Consider the following 20823-nt stretch of genomic DNA (forward strand, 5'->3'; position numbering starts at 1 on the left):
GGAATGAATGAGTATTTAAATGTTTGTGAATGAGTGTGTGTATATGATAGCATGGATGTGTAAGGGGGGTGGTGGTGGTAGCATGGCATAGGGAGGCTGTACTCACACTGATATCATCCCCAGGTTCCAGCATGTACTGGCTGCCTTGGCTTGATAGGAGTGTGATTGCTGTTAGCAGTTATATACCTCCAGAAATGCCTTTTAACCCCCTATATGCCACTCTGCCCCATGATATGCCTTTTAACCCCCTATATGCCACTCTGGCATATAGAGGGTTAAAAGGCACATCATGGGGCAGAGTGGCAAATAGGGGGTATAAGGCATTTCTGGGGGCAGAGTGGCAACCCTGGGGGCAGATGTGCATAACTGGGGGGGCAGGTTGGCAAATAAAAGGAAATAAAAAAATATATATATTTTTCTCAATCATAGCTTTTATTAGATATGAAAAAATTGTTTACATGAATTAATATTTACTAGTAAAACTTTTTTTTCTATAGGGTAGTCTTATATTCAGGCTGTTTTTTCCTAAATTAATATTTAGATTTTGGGGGGTCGTCTTATAATCGAGCAAATACGGTGTATGTATGTATGTATATATATATATATATATATATATATATATATATACACACACACACACACACACACATATGTACACACATATATATTGTTGAATTTTTTTGTCCAATTTTGGTGTGTTATTTACTTTTAATAAAAGTGTGGGGGTTTTTTGGGGGGAGGGGGGTCATTTTCGGTTTCAGCCAAGTGAATGCTAAATATTCGGTCCAGAATTTTCATTTCGGTGCTTCCCTGGTTTTTAGGGCGTCGTAAGATATTCTTGAAGCTGATGCTCACCGGCACTAGCCCTCATAATATAAGGTAAAGCCAGTGAGATGAAACTCTAGCTTTCCAGCAAACACTTTTGCCATCCTTTTGGGGTTTGTGCACAGACTCAACATTCATGCTAGCTAAAACAGAAAGGCAGCACTATTCTGTTTGCATCCACGCTTATTACATATAAACATCCATCAGCATATTTACACCTTACTTTGTTGCTCTACTTATCTCGGTTCTGTGATGCTGGGCAAACAAAAGATAGCATGCCAGCTGCATGTAATCCATTTATCCCAACCCTCATACATTTTCCACTCACCTATGTTCTCAGAAATTGTCGGTTTCCCTGTAGTAAAGAAAGAGAAGCATATGTCAAGACAGTATAGGAAATTCCCTCTTCCACAATTCAACCTAATATGCGCAAACCAGTTCCGCTACAAACTACAATCACACTCACTGTCTATATGATGTATGCCAGTTGACAAAGATGAAATTCTTTCTTTAAATCTTTGTTTGTCTCCAGAGAGTGTTAGGTAAACCTGTAATAAAAAGGAAACATACCGAGTATCATCTCATATCATCTCACGTGCCAAAAAGCTCCATATCCGTTAACATCTCTTACTCAACTATTTTTGTATGTTTGTGTGTATATTTTTACATACAAATATGACTTTATATATTTAATACAGATAGATTACATTATGTATGTGGTGTCGTATCCTGGGCCATCAGTAGCTGCTTAATCAGACGTTACAGATCTCTGATCTCCCCTGTACTTTTTCCATACAGAGGCAATACCGACTCAGCACAGCCTCCATAGACTGCATTAGAAGCCTTTTAATAGTTACATAGGCTGAAAAAAAGACATGTGTCCATCAAATTCACCCTTTCCCACATTTGTTAATTGCTGTTGATCCAAAAGAAGGCAAAAAATCCAGTTTGTAGCTCTTTCTAATTTTACAACAAACTAGGGGGTAAAAATCCTTCTTGAACCCAGAATGGCAGTCAGATCTCTCCTTGGATGAAAAAGCTGTTACCCCATAATTTAAAAATTATATACCTGAATAGTATGTTTTTGCAAGTATTCATCCAGTTGCTGTTTAAATGTCTGTACAGACTAATAAAACTACATCTGCAAGCAGAGAATTCCACATCCTTACTGTAAAAAAAAATAAAAAACCCTTTCCTTTGCCTTAAACTAAATCTCCTTTCTTCCAGTCTAAATGCATGACCACGTGTCCTATGCATTGTATGCATAGGTTTCCTGACAATGGTTTGTATTGGCCCGAATATATTTGTATAATGCTATCATATCCCCCTCTGAGACGTTTTTCTAAACTAAACATTTACATTTGTTAATCTTTCTTCATGATTAAATTGTTTCATTCCTTTTAATAATTTTGTAGCCCGCCTCTGCACTTTTTCTAGTAGAATAGGTGCCCAAAATTGCACAGAATATTCAAGGTGTGGTCTTACCATTGATTTATAAAAAGGCAAAATTATATTTTTATCCCGTGAATTGATGCCCCTTTTTATACACAAAAATACCTTACTGGCCTTAGCAACGGCTGACTGACATTGCACATTGTTGCCTAGTTTGTTGTCTATAACAATTCCCAAATCCTTTATATTTGTTGTTATCCTTAATTCGCTACCATTAAGGGTGTAAGTTGTTTGTGCATAACTTTACATTTATCTACATTACATTTCTTCTGCCATTTGTGTGCCAGTCCCCTAGTCTATCTAAATCCCTCTGCAGAAAATTAATATCCTGCTCATGTTGTATAACTTTATATAGTTTAGTGTCATCTGCAATACACATAAACATGACTTTCAATGCATATTGCAGACCATTTATAAATATGTCCCTGAGGGACACCACTTACGACTGTCCGGAGCGGTCACAGCACGACCTGAGGTGAGCGTTCGGTGTCGCGGAATGCCTTGTGATCGAGGCATTTCACCGACACCATTGAAGTTTAGGAGGCGATCGTTGATCACCTCCTAAACTCTTTTAAAACGGGCGGGGCCAGACATGGTCCCTGATGCCAATCTCAGTGTTGCTGTGAAATTGGCGCCAAAACAATTGTTAGGCACATTATAAATATGTAACCAGAGGATAAGGACAATACACTTGAAAAAGACAAAGTCGAAACGCATTGTGTTTTTAAATATACTTTTTATATTTGGGGAAATATAGGTTTTTATACCTAGTTTTCCTTATTTTAATAATAAAAGAATCCAGAAGGAAAAGAACTGTGTGGATCCTTTTACTTCCTAGAGTGGGTTCAGAAGGAAGGCATCCTTTCGCTTACACCCCAAGTGGGCACCTGGAGCTGTTTATATAGAGCCTGTTCACGGCTCTATTCCATGTGAGTCTATTCTATACCCCATTACAATCATTATTGCATTTATGGGTTACACTATGATCTCTCTGTGTCTCTAGTTACAGGGCTAAAAGAGAGGCCTATACCACATTTTATGCAAGTATATATATATATATATACAGATTTACTCTAAGGTTGTGTATTGGGGCATGTGCGCTTACACCTTTATGTTTATTATTACAGCAACAACGTTTAAGCAAAGTGATCGTACATCTCCTGAGTAGTCAGTCAGTCTGTGCCCATGTCCTATTTTTGGGACATCTTTGAAGCTGGCCAATTCGATTTACCTCATCAAATTATATTTTTAAACTAGGCACCCAAGGTAAATGATGGAAATACAATGGTGCAAATATGCTAAGAAGTCCTAATTATAATGAGTAAAACCCACAATTATGATTGGAGACTTTCAATCAATAGGTGGAGAAGATGGTAATAAGCCCTGTCTTTAAAAACTTATGTTTCAAACAATTGGACCCCAGACTAGGGCTGCAACAACTAATCGATAAAATCGACAAATGAAAATCATTGCCAACGAATTTCATTATCGATTAGTTGAATCAATTTTTATCGATTATAAAATGAGGGATTATAAAATGAGGGCTCTGAAAAAATACCCCTCATTATATAATCATTTTCAATGTCTCACAGCAGCAGTTCCTACTTACCAGTACCTCCCTGTAATCACTGTGACAACTGGCCCCGCCCCTTCCTTCTCCCAGAACCACATGGCTGTGACACTCGTCTAACTGTAAGTATAAAATTAATATTTGGGCTGCTAAAAGTTAGGGGAGGTGGGGGTTAATTTAGGGGAAGTTATGGTTAATGGGGTGTTTAGGGTTAATTTAATGATGAGGACTGAGGGTTAATTTAATTAATTTAATAAGGTTAACTTAAGGTGCAGTTAGAGGTAAAGGGGGGACAACCTAAGGGGAATCTAAATCCTGGGGGCAGTGAAGATTAACCCAGTACTTTTTTTATAAAAGTATGGTGTCAGTGTGCTGTGAACGGGTCTGTGACTCTATGAGGGCACTATGAGATATGTGGGGGGTATAAGGCATATATATATATATATATATATATATATATATATATATATATATATATATATATATATATATATATATATATATACACACACACACACACACACACATATATATTTTACACGGTATATAAGGCATATGTGGGGAGGGCAGTGTGACATGTCTGGGGAGGACGGAGTGGTGTATCAGGGGGTATAAGGCATATCTGGGGCCACAGTGGCATTTCTGGGGGTAGAGTGGAGTGGCATATATGGGGAGGCAGCATGGCATGTCTGGGGAGGATGGAGTGGTGTATCAGGGGGTATAAGGCATATCAGGGGCCACAGTGGCATATCTGGGGGTACAGCGGAGTGACATATATGGGGGTAGAGAGGAGTGGCATGTCTGGGAGGCAACGTGGCATGTCTGGGAAGCAGCGTGGCAAGCTCAAATGTGCATAAATTGGGGGGGGCTGGTTGGGAAATAAAGACAAGAAATCATTTTATCAAAGTTTTTTTATTCTGCTGTTTGTATTTAACATAATTTGTTTATTAAATTATTCATTTTTTTATCCAATTAATCGACAAAAATAATCGGTCAACTAATCGATTATGAAAATAATCGTTAGTTGCAGCCTTACCCCAGACAATTGGAATTTTGAACATCACAAGATCTTGGCACCATATTCCACTCTCATAATTACTTTGAGTATCTAACATATATAACTTTTAAAAATTTATTTTTCTTTCCACTGAACCTGGATTGATATCTATAAGGACCAGTTGGACCAAAGCAACAAGTGGTGGTAAATATAATGGTTTTATTATCCTCAATATCCTGATTGGGAGATACTAGTTATGAAGAGAGACTAAAAAACTGCGTCTCAGAGGGGATAGGATAACATTATATAAATATATGCAGGGCCAATATAAAGAGCTCTTCGGTGACCTGTTCAAAGAACAAGAGGTCACCATCTGAGTCTAGAAGAGCGCAGGTTTCATAGACGACAAAGGAAGGGATTCTTTACAGCGAGGACAATAAAGGTATAGAATTCACTTCCAAGGGAGGTGGTGTTATCCAATACATTAGATACCTTCAAAAGGGGCCTTGATATTTTCTTAGAAAGGCATGAAATACAGGTATATAAAAAGAATAACATTAATATGTTAGAGCTTCTTGATCCAAGGAGAAATCTAATTGTCTCTTGGCGTCAAGAAGGAATTTTTTCCCCTGATGGCAGAATTCGAACCAGCTTAATTCGGGGTTTTTTTTGCCTTCTTTTGGATCAAGAATAGGAAGGTTAGGTAGAAGGGTTGAACTTGATGGACTTGGGTCTTTTTTCAGCCTTACAAACTATGCAACTATGAATAGAGGTACATTTTGTCTACTTCAACATAGAAGAATTTATTCCCTTCTTTGGGGAAATAGTATATGACATAATTGTATATGACGGCTTGTGAGACTGAAGCTTATAACCCATAATAATGACAATGATGTAAAAGGTATTTTTACCTGTAACTAAAGTTTGACATTATTTGCATCTATTAAAAGTTTCACTAATACTCTTAGACATTAAATTATTTTTAATGGGCGTATTAGTAACACTGATACAGACTCATACAGAGATATAGTGATCTTTTTGTTACCGCCCTGATTATTACTATTTTTTTTGTTTTATTTTTGGTTGCTGAGTGGATTGGAAACTAATTGGTTTTAAGTTAACAAATGGTAACATAGTAACATAGTTCATAAGGTTGAAAAAAGACCAAAGTCCATCAAGTTCAACCTATATACATATTGTGTCCCTACTGTGTTGATCCAGAGGAAGGCAAAAAACCCTTATGAAGCAGATGCCAATTGCCCCATACCAGGGGGAAAATTCCTTCCCGACTCCAAATATGGCAATCAGAATAAATCCCTGGATCAACGTTCTGTCCCTATTAATCTAATATCCATAACTTGTAATATTATTGCTTTCAAGAAACACGTCCAGGCTCCTTTTGAACTCTTTTATTGAGTTTACCATCACCACTTCCTCTGGCAGAGAGTTCCATAATCTCACCGCTCTTACTGTAAAGAACCCCCGTCTGTGCTGGTGTAGAAACCTTCTTTCCTCCAGCCGTAGAGGATGTCCCCTTGTTATAGATACAGTCCTGGGTATAAATAGGTCCTGGGAGTGATCTCTGTACTGTCCCCTTATATATTTATACATAGTTATTAAGTCCCCCCTAAGCCGTCTTTTTTCCAAACTAAATAACCCCAATTCTGATAATCTTTCTGGGTACTGTAGTCCTCCCATTCCCCTTATTACTCTGGTTGCCCGTCTTTGAACCCTCTCCAGCTCCACTATATCTTTCTTGTACACTGGTGCCCAGTACTGTACACAGTATTCCATGTGTGGTCTGACTAGTGACTTGTACAGGGGTAGAATTATTTCCTTGTCGTGGGCATCTATGCCCCTTTTGATGCACCCCATGATTTTATTTGCCTTAGCAGCAGCTGCCTGACACTGGTCGCTACAGGTAAATTTACTGTTAACTAAAACTCCTAAGTCCTTTTCCATGTCAGTCGTCCCCAGTGTTTTCCCATTTAATACATATTCCCAGCCTGGATTTTTCTTCCCCATGTGCATAACCTTACATTTATCTGTGTTGAACCTCATCTGCCACATCCCAGCCCAAGCCTCCAACCTATGCAGATCCATTTGTAATCGTGCGCTGTCCTCTATTGTGTTAACCACGTTACAGAGCTTAGTATCGTCTGCAAAGATTGATACTTTACTATGCAATCCCTCTACAAGGTCATTAATAAATATATTAAAAAGAATAGGACCCAAAACTGACCCCTCTGGTACCCCACTAGCAACAGTCACCCACTCAGAGTATGTACCATTAATAACCACCCTCTGTTTCCTATCACTGAGCCAGTTACTTACCCACATACACACATTCTCCCCCAGCCCAAGCATTCTCATTTTATGTACGAGCCTTTTATGTGGCACCGTATCAAATGCTTTGGAAAAATCAAGATATACGACATCCAGCGATTCACCCCGATCCAGTCTTGAGCTCACCTCCTCATAAAAGCTGATCAGGTTAGTTTGACAGGACCGATCCCTTGTAAACCCATGCTGATATGGAGTCATACACTTATCTTCATTGAGATACTCCAAAATAGCATCTCTTAGGAAACCCTCAAACAGTTTACACACAACAGAAGTTAAACTAACAGGCCTATAATTCCCCGGGTCACTTTTTGTCCCCTTTTTGAATATTGGCACAACATTTGCTATGCGCCAGTCCTGGGGAACAGACCCTGTCACTATAGAGTCCTTGAATATTAGAAATAGGGGTCTGTCTATTACATTACTTAACTCCCTTAGAACGCGGGGGTGAATGCCATCTGGACCTGGTGATTTGTCTATTTTGATTTTTTTTAGGCGGCACTGCACTTCTTCCTGCGTTAGACAGGCGACATGTACTGGGGCATTTATCTCATCCTGCTGTATATTACCTGGCATTTCATTTTCCTCTGTGAATACAGCAGAGAAGACTATATTTAATAGATTAGCTTTTTCCTGATCCCCGTCTATAACTTCTCCCTCATTACTTTTTAAGGGGCCAACGCTTTCATTGTTAACCTTTTTACTATTTATATAGTTAAAGAACATTTTGGTATTTGTTTTACTCTCTTTGGCAATGAGTCTTTCTGTCTCCAATTTTGCTGCTTTTATCTGATTTTTACATATTTTATTTTTTTCCCGATAGCTTTTTAGTGCTTCCTCACTGCCTTCCTGTTTTAGTAGCTTAAATGCCTTTTTTTTGCCATTTATTGCCCCCTTTACATTTTTATTTATCCACATTGGTTTTCTCTTGTTCCTGACTCTTTTATTCCCATACGGTATGTACCTTTCACAGTGAGAATTTAAGATATTCTTAAAAATCTCCCATTGAGCGTCTGTACTCTTGTTTTTGAGGACATTTTCCCAATGGTGTTTATATAAGGTGATAACTGATCAAGCTAAAATGTTTATGCAATGTGCTTTTTCACCTGTTGCATTTTGTATGTGTTAGACATTGATTAATAATTGATAACTAATCAATAATACACTGTATTTTTGACTTGATTCATTTTGACATGTTTAACCCCTTCGTGACAAAGACTCTTTTTCAGGGCAAGAAAAGGGCTTTCTTTAGATGACGTTGTTTTGATTGTATCATATTATTTACTACTTAAAAAAGTATAAAATATGGTGAAAATCTTAGAAAAAAATGACTTTCTAACTTTTAGTTGAAAAATCCTATTGGTTAGGAATGATCTGATCATACATCCACTCATGTTCGGTTCTGCAGCAGTGGAACCGGAGGAGAGCCTTAACTGAATTATGCAATTTTTGGTGTTGCTGAAGGCATTGCAGCAACACCAGCTGAGCGAATAAAGCTCTGGAACTATGGCTCAATTACCGTACGGACTAATCCCATGGACATTCCAAACACAGTCACTCGTATAACGCGGGATTTACGCTACTCCCTCGTAATCACCCCGAAATAGTGACTGGTAGTGACGGGTGGGCATTGCTGGTCATAGAACTGTATGGAGGCGATATATAAATATCTGTGCTACTCCCAATAATTTCAGCTACTGTTTTCACCTCAACATTAGTTCTGTGATGCTTGGGGTGGGCTACTATGATAACTTATTGTCCTTTTTAGGACAATATTAGCACAGTGTAACTACGCTCCGGCCAGCCACGGTGCCAACAGGGCTCCACTGCATTGCTGTCTTGCTTAGTCCCCGGGGCTAGTCTAGCGCTTAAGGGGCTAACCACAAAGTCTAGAACCAACAGGAAGCACGATTTGGCAGGTTGTCCCATGATGGTTTGCTTTAGGGCTGCAACAACTAATCGATAAAATCAATAATAATCGATAATGAAAATCGTTGCCAACGAATTTCATTATCGATTAGTTGAATCGATTTTTATCGATTATTAAATGAGGGTTTTTTCAGAGCAAACGCTCTGAAAAATACCCCTCATTATATAATCCGTTTAGTCTGACTCACAGCAGCAGCTCCTACTTACCAGCCCCTCCCTGTAATCACTGTGACAACTGGCCCCGCCCCCTTCCTTCTCCCAGAAGGCCAGAACCACATGGCTGTGACACTCATCTAACTGTAAGTATAACATTAATATTTGGGCTGCTGTAAGTTAGCGGAGGTGGGAGTTAATTTAGGGGCTGTTATGGTTAATGGGGTGTTTAGGGTTCATTTAGGGACAGTTATGGTTAATAGGGTGTTTAGGGTTAATTTAGGGGCAGCTATGGGTAATAGGGTGTTTAGGGTTAATTTAGGGGCAGCTATGGTTAATGGTGTGTTTAGGGTTAATTTAGGAACAGCTGTGGTTAATGGGGTGTTTGGGGTTAATTTGAGGCAGTTTTGGTTAATGGTATGTTTAGGGTTAATTTAGGGGCTGTTGTGGTTCATGGGGTCTTTAGGGTTAATTTAGGGGATGCTGTGGTTGATGGGGTCTTTAGGGTTAATTTAGGGGCAGTTATGGTTAATGGGGTGTTTAGGGTTAATTTAATGATGAGGACTGAGGGTTAATTTTATTAATTTATTAAAGTTAACTTAAGGTGCAGTTAGAGATAAAGGGGGGCAAACTAAGGGGAATCTAAATCCTGGGGGCAGTGAAGATTAACCCAGTACTTATTTATAAAAGTATGGTCTGTGACTCTATGAGGGGACTATGAGATATCTGGGTGGTATAAGGCATATCTGGGGAGGACGGAGTGACATATCTGGGGGTATAAGGCATATAGGGTATATAAGGCATATGTGGGGAGGGCAGTGTGGCATGTCTGGGGAGGACAGAGTGGTGTATCAGGGTGTATAAGGCAGATCTGGGGCCACAGTGGCATATCTGGGGGTAGAGTGGAGTGGCTTATCTGGGGGTAGAGTGGAGTGGCTTATCTGGGGAGGGCAGTGTGGCATGTCTGGGAGGCAGTGTGGCATGTCTGGGGAGGATGGAGTGGTGTATCGGGGTATAAGGTGTATCAGGCACAGTGGCATATGTGGGGGTAGAGTGGAGTGGCATATGTGGGAGGCAGAGTGGAGCGGTATATGTGGGAGGCAGTGTGGAGTGGCATATGTGGGAGGCAGTGTGGAGTGGCATATGTGGGAGGCAGAGTGGCATATGTGGGAGGCAGCGTGGAGTGGCATATGTGGGAGGCAGCGTGGAGCGGTATATGTGGGAGGCAGTGTGGAGTGGTATATGTGGGAGGCAGTGTGGAGTGGCATATGTGGGAGGCAGCGTGGAGTGGCATATGTGGGAGGCAGCGTGGAGTGGCATATGTGGGAGGCAGTGTGGAGCGGTATATGTGGGAGGCAGCGTGGAGCGGTATATGTGGGAGGCAGTGTGGAGTGGCATATGTGGGAGGCAGCGTGGAGTGGCATATGCGGGAGGCAGCGTGGAGCTGCATATGTGGGAGGCAGCGTGGAGCGGCATATGTGGGAGGCAGAGTGGAGTGGCATATGTGGGGGGCAGAGTGGAGTGGCATATGTGGGGGGCAGCGTGGAGTGGCATATGTGGGGGGCAGCGTGGAGTGGTATATGTGGGAGGCAGAGTGGCATATGTGGGAGGCAGAGTGGCATATGTGGGAGGCAGAGTGGCAAGCCTGGGCTCAAACGTGCATAAATTGGGGGGGCTGGTTGCGAAATAAAGGCAAGAAATGCATTTTATCAAAGTTTTTTTATTATGCTGTTTGTATTTAATATAATTTGTTTATTACATTATTTTAAATAAATGAAAAATTTACATTCATTTTTTTTATCCGATTAATCGAAAAAATAATCGGCCAACTAATCGATTATGAAAATAATCGTTAGTTGCAGCACTAGTTTGCTTGTAAACAACAAATGGGCGTTGCGAAAAATAAATAATTGGATAAAAATATCTAAAGTAGAATAACAAATTATGACATTTTATAAAATAAAGAGATGAAGAATAAATATGTGCTTATCAGCAATTAGATACAGAGAAGGAAAGATGGAGGACGTTCTAGCGACCTTCAGACCGATAGATATTAAAAGGATATGTTATGTTTTATGCAAGTTTTTATACTTGCAGTTATATCACTGGATATTATCAATAACTAAATTGTATTTATTTTCTACTCTTGTTTTAGCCTACAACATTTATTATACAACAAAAGAAGGATCAGGGAGCATTGGCTATCTTTAATTAACGATAGCCAATGCTTCCGGATTCTTCTGTCGTATCTTAATTTTATAGAATAAGAAAAATTGATCTACCTATTTGACATTATTGCCTGTGATAACGTGTGGTAAAATCTCCTAGATTCTGGAAAATAAGCATGCCGCAAGGAGTTTTTAATGAAACAATTATAATAATCCAACACTTACATAAAGTCCAGCTCCAAATGTACTCATTCCCACAAAGAGTGCATAAAATGTTCTATTGCTTCCTTGTCGAGAGCCATCAGTGGCAATCCCAGAATTTAATCGGTGATGTGCGTTTGGAAGCCACGATTTGAATACACATCCTAAAAAACATGAGGTCAATTATTGCAAGCTAAAAAGGACCACAACGGGCTACACAAAAAAACAACTAAAAGAGTGTGTGCCTCTCACCACTTCTGCCCTGCAGTTTGTGTCTGATCGCACAACCCCATCTGACCGCAAGCAGCCCCTGAACAGACACTCTGCACAGCGCCATGATTGTTTACAGATCACGCACCCCTCCTCCGCGATCACGTTTTTGAATGATTCTGACTTGCGCAAAAGCGGCCACGTTTGCTAAGGGTAATACATAGTGGTTTCCATGGGTGAAAACATGTATGGAAATATGTTCTGATTCAGGGAAAGAAATGTTTTTTCTTAATAGTCCGGTCGAAACAAAAAAAAACATGCGGCTCATAAAAGTTGACCCCAAGAAATAGCGGAAGTATGTCATTTGTATGTTTTTTGCTTTTCATGCGACAGCTTCCGGTGGCGTGTATGAAGGCAAAATCTTATTTCGGTTCTTGAAAAAACAAATGCTTATCTGCGTAATGGGGTTACAAAGAACTCTGAATTATTTTCAAAGGATCTTTCGTTTAAGATCCACGTCTGTGGTGCCTAGCTCGATGTTTGGAGAGGCCTCGCAGTCACGATCTCATCTATTTACTACGCCGATATTTTACGTTAATGCCGGTCCACATTTAGGACACGTGTATTCGGCTGTTCAAGGTGATGTGCAATATCGGTATGCAACTCTTTGCGGAGAGGACGCCCGGTTGAGCACAGGTAAGCAAAATTCTGCTCTTGGCGGTCTCTTGAGAAGTCCGTTTTCGTATTTTCTGTATATCTTGTTCCACCGGAATTTCCTTCTCTTTCAAGTTGAGTACTCGCGTGGATGTGCCTATGTATATAGTATACTGCCACATAATAGTAGTTTAGTGTAACAGTGTTGTTGTTTAAAAAGTTTTTTTAGGTGTTATATCAATGATCCCCTCGTGACGCTGAAGTCAAACTATCAGACAGTTTCAAATCACTTCTTCAGAGAAGCATACCATCTTAGCTGCTAGAACTTCCTTGTCATCGATACAACCAACACACTACCTCTTGCCCTTTCTCTGTGCCTTATGTTTGTGATACAACCAACACACTACCTCTCACCCTTTCTCTGTGCCTTGTTTGTCACCCCATTTCCCTCTAGATTGTAAGCTTGCGAGCAGGGTTTCTCTCCACCAAGTGTATCGGTTTGTCTTAGTCTGTCAATTTTTGTGTTGTCATATCCCTTAAATTTATGTATTGTATTAAGCGCTGCGTAAACTGTTGGTGCTATATAAATAAAGGATAATACTAATAAAATCAGTGGTTAAGCCATCAGACGCTTTTTGTTTTCAGATTAGCATTAGGTGTATAACTGCAAACGTGATAATTAAGATATGATATAATGGATTAGGCAAAGTTCTCACACACACACTATATATATATATATATATATATCTATATATATATCCATACAAAATGTATATAATTTTATTTAACACCTTTTAAAGGTAAATATCCGCCCATTGCCAGCAAATGACATTTTCTAAGATTTCTGCATACGTTACAAAAATCCCTCATAGGACTAATACATTAAACGTGTAACCAGAGACCTCACCTCTATTAACCTTCAGAACTTCTCGATCAATTTACTCCCTCTCCTCTCTCCATAGTTTAGGATTTTCGAATCTATACCATATTTATATAAGTATACCACATGGGCCTCCATAAAAAGAGAGAGAAAACAAAAACAAGTCTTGTTACAGTGTATAATATGTAGATCTCCTTAGGTGAGTGAAAATGTAAATGTGTGTTTATGTTCTTAAACGTGATAAAAGACAAATAAGGATAGAAAGAGTGAAATAAATCGGTGGATAACAAATTATAAGTGAAGTCTGTGGTTGTTACCACAATACTTATTAGTAATTATTAAATATGTGAAAAGGGAGTGAACCTTATTTCCATAAATTATGATTATAATATGATTAAAAAAAAATTGTGAAATGATTATTAACCTATGTACAGTGTTATATTCTACCCTCCACTTCTAAGGGGGAAAAAATCCTTTATTCCTTAAAAAAAAAAATCCCTCAAGACCCACTTCTTTAAGGACGCTTACAACATAGCACATTAACCCATGTTCCTTTAGCTCACCTTTCCTAGTCCCTCTCCTACAATACTTTTACTAGTGTGGCTGGTCTATCCCCAACAACGGCACTTTTACCTATTGTGTAATACACCCTAAAATCCCTCTAGATTGTAAAATCGTTTGAGCAGGGCCCTCCTCACCTCTGTAAGTCAATTTGTTATGTCCTGTCTACCCATTGTAGAGCGCTATGGAATTTGATGGCGCTATATAAAACGATAAATAATAATAATAAAAGTGCAGTAGTGTCACATATACCCACATATATGCTGCACAAATCTCCAACACACCCTCCTTTATAATATATAATATCTTACAATATGGTGTGATTTTTACTGTGGAAATTTAAAGATATAGAGCCCCAAATATCAGCCCTGTAGTTAGCAACTGCCATTTTTCAACATTCTACATGGGGTTAAAAAAAAATCCCCAATTGGACCAATATAGTTACACTGCACAATTTTCACATATTTCTAGACATTAGGGCTGCAACTAACTATTATTTTCATAATCGATTAGTTGGTGTCACGTACAAGTAGTCAGGAGACACCGTGGTCAGGTAGGACTCCAGGACAGAACAGCTCAGACAAGCCGAGGTCAGGTTTCCGGAGAGCAGGATAGTCATATAACGTAGCCGAGGTCAGGATTCAGGAGAACAGGATAAACGTAAACGTAGCCAGGGTCAGGGAAATCAACGAAGTCAGACAAGCCGGGATCATACACGAGAAAACAGAATCAAACCGCTATCTGGGTACTAGCACAAGGCTTAGACAACCAACAAAAGGCAATGTCAGGCAGAACTGAGGAGGTTTAAATAGGAACCGCAGAGGAAGTTCAAATCTCCCGCCAAACCTCATGACTTCACTTCCAATGTCCGGGAATCACCGCCATCATGCTTGTGGCATAATCTCCCCTCATATATGCCTGCAGTTTGGGAGTTCGCCGAAGCCGGACGCCGTGTTACAGGAGGTCTGCCTCTCCTGCGCGGCAGCTCAGAGGACGACGGTGGAAGCGGTACTGCGTCGGAGGGCGGTCTCTCTCCTGCGAGGCGGCTGCTGCGGTTGTAGCCGTGCGTTGGAGGGGGGTCTCCCTCTCCTGCGTGGCGGCTCCGGTGGGCGTGCGTTGGAGGGGGTCTCCCTCTCCTGCGTGGCGGCTACGTTGGCCGTGCGTTGGAGGGGGTCTCCCTCTCCTGCGTGGCGGCTGCGGAGGCAACGTGGGAGCCGGGGGCAGGTAAGTAACAGTTGGCCGATTATTTTTCTTGTTTTTGTTTCCCAACCTGCCCCCCAGTTATGCACATTTGAGCCCAGGATTGCCACACTGCCTCCCAGATATGCCACTCCACCCTCCCCACATATGCCTTTATATATCCTATATGCCTTATACCCCCAGATATGTCACTGCGTCCTCCCCAGGTATGCCGTATACCCCCCCTGATATGCCATAGTTGTTGCAGCCACGTTCCTGTGAAACATTATTTTTTTAGAACTTTGACAGTCAAATATCACTGGTATCGTTTTGTTTCTCAAGCTAGTTAGTGAACGTGAAAGAGTTTCGAGGGAAGCTGCCCAGTTCAGCCATCTTAAACCTGCAGACATGGGATATCTAAAACTTTGCCTCATGTTCCATCCTTCTAAAAGAATCAATCCCAAACATCAGGAGTTTTCAGAGTGTTTACTCCAGGCTGTTCCTGGTCGCGAACCAGTTGCATCCTTCAGTCCAGTTTAACCCCTTCGTGACAAAGGCTGATTTTACTTTTTGTACCCTTCGTGACAATGGCCGTTTTAACATTTCTGCGCTGCTCATGTTTAGTTGTAAAAAGGTAGCGTTTTGCTATTTCAAAGCCTTTTTTTCCAAATCTGGTAATTCTTCCCCCCATGTGCCATTTCGGGTATCTTTGAAGCCGGCCAATGCAATTTACCCCATCAAGTCATATATTTTTGAAAACTAGACAGCCCAGGGTATTCCAAGTGCTAGTATTTTAACCCTTTCCAAGCACTAATTCTACCATCAGCCTTTGTCAAACTTTATGGTAGTCATTTTTTTTGCATTTGTTTTTTCTCACACTTTACTTTAGGTATGAATAAACAGGTTCTGTATATGTCATTATCATAAAACACCCCAATATGTGTTTAGCAACATCTCCTGAGTACAGCGATACCTCACATGAATGATTTTGCCTGGGTGTTTGGGGGCAAAAGGGCCACATTTGGGGCATGCGCATTTTCAATGTTGAACTTTGGCATTTGGGGATCCACTGCCCATGCCCTATTTGGCACATATTTGAGCCGGGCCATTTCAGTGTGCCCAATAAAGCCATATATTTTTGAAAACTAGACACCCCAGGGTATTTCAAATGCTAGTATTTTAACTCTTTCCATGCACCATATCTACCACCAGTCTTTGTCAAACTTTGTGGTAGTCATTTTTTTGCATTTGTTTTGTCACACACATTTTACTTCAGGTATGAATTAAAAAGTTCTCGTATATGTCACTATCACAAAACACCCCAATATGTGTTCAGCAACATCTCCTGAGCGCAGTGATACCCCACATGAATGATTTTGCCTGGCTGTTTGGGGGCAAAAGGGCCACATTTGGAGCGTGCACATTTTTCAATGTGGAACTTTGGCATTTGGGGATCCACTGCCCATGCCCTATTTGGTACAACTTTGAGCCGGGCCATTTCAGTGTGCCCAATAAAGCCATATATTTTTGAAAACTAGACACCCCAGGGTATTTTAAATGCTGGTATTTTAACTCTTTGCATGCACACATTTTACCACCAGCATTTTTTGAAAGTTTGCAGTAGTATTTTTGTGTGTGTATTTTTCCCACACACACCTACTTTATGTATGAATTTACAGCTCCTGGTATATGCCGCTGTCACACGACACCCCAATATGTGTTCAGCAACATCTCCTGAGTACAGTGATACCCCACATGCGCATGGGTTTGTCATTTTTGGGGGGAACTAAAAGGCCACATTTGGTACGTGTGCATTTTTCTAATTGGAAATTAGATGTGTGGCCATCCTTCCCCCCGTGTTATTTGGGACATTGTTGAATCCGGCCAATTCAATTTACCCCATCAAATCATACATTTTTTAAAAGTAGACACCCCATGGGCATTTAATATGCCAGTATTTTAACTCTTTCCAAGCGAGAATTGTTTTAAGCTAATGTGCTAATTTTAGGACTTGCTCACAAAAATATATTTTTTATATATATATATTTTTTTTTTGCCTTTTTTTTATTTTTTTAACATTTTTTTTCAACTTGAAGGTTCCCCTGATAGTGACATCAGAGGGAAATTATTTTTACATTTTACTGGTTTTTTACTATTTTTTTTCTAATGATTATTAATTTTATTTTATTTTTAATTTATTTTTTTCTAATCACACTGTGATTAGAAAGCTGAGCTCCATTGACTTGCATGGTTGAATGCAGTACCTGTATTCAACCTGCAAGTGGAGCCAGAGTTCTCTAGAGGGTCAGGAGACCGTCTAGCGAACTTTTTCGTTTTTATTTTTTTTTTTTTCCCGGGTCGCTGCCATCTTGCTCTCCGGAGCGGTCACAGTCCATCAAGAGGTAAGTGTTTGGTGTCGCTGGATGCCTCCTGATCGAGGCATTCCAGCGACACCATTTAAGTTTAGGAGGTGATCGTTGATCGCCTCCTAAACGCTTTTAAAACGGGCGTCCGCCGCCATACATTGTATGGCGGATGTTGACGCCCCGGGGAGGGGCCAGACATGGCCCCTGATTCCGATCATGGTGTTGCTGAATGCCTCGAGGTCGAGGCATTACAGCAACGCCGTTTGGGTAAAAAAATCGATCACGGATCGATTTTTTTTTTTTTTTTTTTTTTTTTTTTTTTTTTTTACCCGTTTTAACAAATGACGGTCCTGGCACGTCATTTGTCGTTAACGACATGATTTTCCATGACGTGCCCGGACCGGCAATTGTCATCAAGGGGTTAAAGATGGTTTAGGCCTGTATGCTATACAAGCGTTTTAGAATGGAAACTACCTCACAGTCATAGATAGAAGATCCCGCTCCACAAATAAGGGTTTAAAACTTCAAAATTTGAATTTGACCATTTAAAACATGATAGACAAAAAAAAGAGACGTGCTCAAGTGATTGAAAGAAAATACGCCAGTGCGTTTCAAACCTTACGGTTCTTAATCATGGCTTAAACGTATGTAGCCGCTACCGCACCTTTATATATAAATGACTTTGCCTAGAGGTTGATCTATGTTCACGCCCCCTCGTTAACCCATAATTAGTCAACACAGGGAGGGGATGCAATTGATAGAAATCATGGCACACATGGAAATTCTACACCAGGTAATACCGTATTTGCTCGATTATAAGACGACCCCCCAAATCTGAATATTAATTTAGGAAAAAAAAGAAAAAGCCTGAATATAAGACGACCCTATAGGAAAAAAGTTTTACCTGTAAATGTTAATTCATTTAAACTATTTTTTTAATAAAAGCTATGATTGAGAAAAATATTTTGGTTTTACTTCCTTCTATTTTCCAACCTGCCCCCCCAGTTATTCACATCTGCACCAGAAATGCCTTATACCCCCTATATGCCACTGTGCCCAATGATATGCCTTTTACCCTCTAAATGCCACTGTGCCCCATGATTTGCCTTTTAACCCTATATGCCACTGTGCCCCATGATATGCCTTTTGACCCTCTATGTGCCACTCTGCCTCCAGAAATGCCCTATACCCCTATATGCCACTCTGGCATTAAGGGGGGTTAAAAGGCATATTATGGGGCAGAGTGGCATATAGGGAGGTTTAAGGCATTTCTGGAGGCAGAGTGGCATTAAGGGGGTTAAAAGGCATTTCATAGAACACTCTGCCTCCAGAAATGCCTTATGCCCCCCATTTAACACTCCCTCCGCCTCCCTCCTCCAAACTTACCGGTGCTTCTGACTCCCCTGTCATGTAGCCGGGGCAGCGTGTAGAGCTCTACGCGATTCGCGTAGACAACTTACGATGCAGCCGGAAGAAGGTGTGGCTAGCAGTGGGGGTTGTCTGCGTCCATCGCGCAGACCTTCCCCGACTGTCAGAGAGAATTCCCCACACCGGACGCAGACAACCCCCGCTGCTAGCCACACCTCCTTCCGGTAAGTTGTCTACGTGAATCGCGTAGACATCTACACGCTGCACCGGTAAGTGGGGGGGGGGGGACAGGAGGATCCAGGTCTCCTGCAGCTGCGGGGATCTGGATCTTAGTCGTCTTATAGTCAGACCTATTTGAGGTCTTTATAAGACGACCCCGATTATAAGCATAAGCATTTGCTCTGAAAAAAACCTATTCTTATAATCAAATACGGTAATTACGGTACGTATGACAAATGAGAAACATTCAACTTAATAATAATGCATTATATATAATGCTTAAAAAATATATGCTAGGTCATTTCTGTAGTTCATGCCCAAAGGAAATCTCGTGTCAAGACATAAAATCCAAAAAGCTTCCCTTAGGCGAAGAGCACGGGACCAATCTCCTCCCCTTTTAGGGGGGTGAACACATTCTATGCCTATCACTTCTAAATTTGTTGTGTTACCGTTATGTATTTCACTAAAATGTTTGGATAAACCGGACATGGATCGTAGCGAAGAAAGAGCTGTGTCTAAGTTATGTATGTGTTCATATATATGTCTTTTAAACTTTCGGGTAGTGCACCCGACATATTGTACATTGCATGAAGTACGTGTTGCTAAACATATGACATGCGTTGTATCACAATTGATGAAAGTTTTTATAAAGTAGCTTTTGCGATTACTTAGTGACTTAAACAAATTAGTTTTCTTGATATAGCTACACCAGGTTGCCACCTGGGTTTAGAGCATTTGTAACATCCTTTAAGATGTAACCAACTACGTGTATTATCACTAGTTGAAAAGTCACTAGGAGACAATTGATTACGTAGTGTACAGCCTCTTTTCGCCACTACTTTGACACCATTTCTGAGAATCTCACTGAGGATATCATTTTCATAAAGCACCTGTAAATGTCTGATTAAAATATCCTTTATGTGTGTGAACTCAGTACTGTATGCAGTAGAAAATGTAATATGTTTCGGATCATTATTGACGTATTTTCTGGCCTTATAGGAAGAAACATCTGAATCTATGGTGAATAATAAATCACTACGTTACTATATTTTGGGCTCTATTTAAGATGGTATTCGAGTAACCTCTTCTTCTGAGTGTATTGGTAATGTCATTGCATGTGATATCATAACTCAATTCATTTGAACAGGCTCTTTTAGCACGAATGTATTCACCTACAGGGAGATTGCGAATTACATGTCGAGGGTGGCAACTGGAAGCATGTAACGTACTATTCCCAGACGTGGGTTTACGGAACAAAGACGTAACCACCTTGGCTCCACCCACATCACCGGTTAAACAAATGTCTAGAAAATTAATGGTATTTCCACCCCATTCTAGTGTAAATTTGAGATTTAGTTCATTAGAATTGATATGATGTAAAAATTTATCCGCCTCAAAACGTGACCCTGTCCACACCAGGAGGAGGTCATCTATGTATCGGCCATACCAGCCAATCCAAGATGTAAACGGATTGGCGGCCGCATATAGATGACTCTCCTCCCAGTAGGCCATGTAGAGATTCGCCAAAGTGGGGGAAAAATTTGCACCCATAGGACAACCAGTGAAAATCGTAGAACATCCAAAACATATTGACTGTAAAGAAATACTGTATGTGCTATATTTCTTTAAATGAAAATTAGCTGTAACCAAAGCCTGTTTATGGGGAATGCAAGAATAAAGTGAGACAACATCACATGACATCCATGAACAGCCATCTGACCATGGTATAACATTCATAGCTGTTAATA

General features: G+C 40.4%; 1 protein-coding gene across 1 annotated transcript in view; it reads left to right on the plus strand.

Annotated features, from left to right (window-relative positions):
• Positions 1-12384: 12384 nt before the first annotated feature.
• The window catches only part of LOC149282329 (methionine--tRNA ligase, mitochondrial-like), a 56237-nt gene continuing 47798 nt past the window's right edge, over positions 12385-20823 (plus strand). Inside the window, exon 1 of the mRNA XM_089498379.1 lies at positions 12385-12544. Coding sequence (XP_089354505.1) covers positions 12385-12544 — 160 coding nt within the window. The remainder of the gene's footprint in view (positions 12545-20823) is intronic.

The sequence above is a fragment of the Sceloporus occidentalis genome, unplaced genomic scaffold, assembly GCF_023333645.1.
Source record: "Sceloporus occidentalis isolate IW3139 unplaced genomic scaffold, rSceOcc1.0.p SCAF_119, whole genome shotgun sequence".
In the NCBI taxonomy this organism is placed as follows: domain Eukaryota; kingdom Metazoa; phylum Chordata; class Lepidosauria; order Squamata; family Phrynosomatidae; genus Sceloporus; species Sceloporus occidentalis.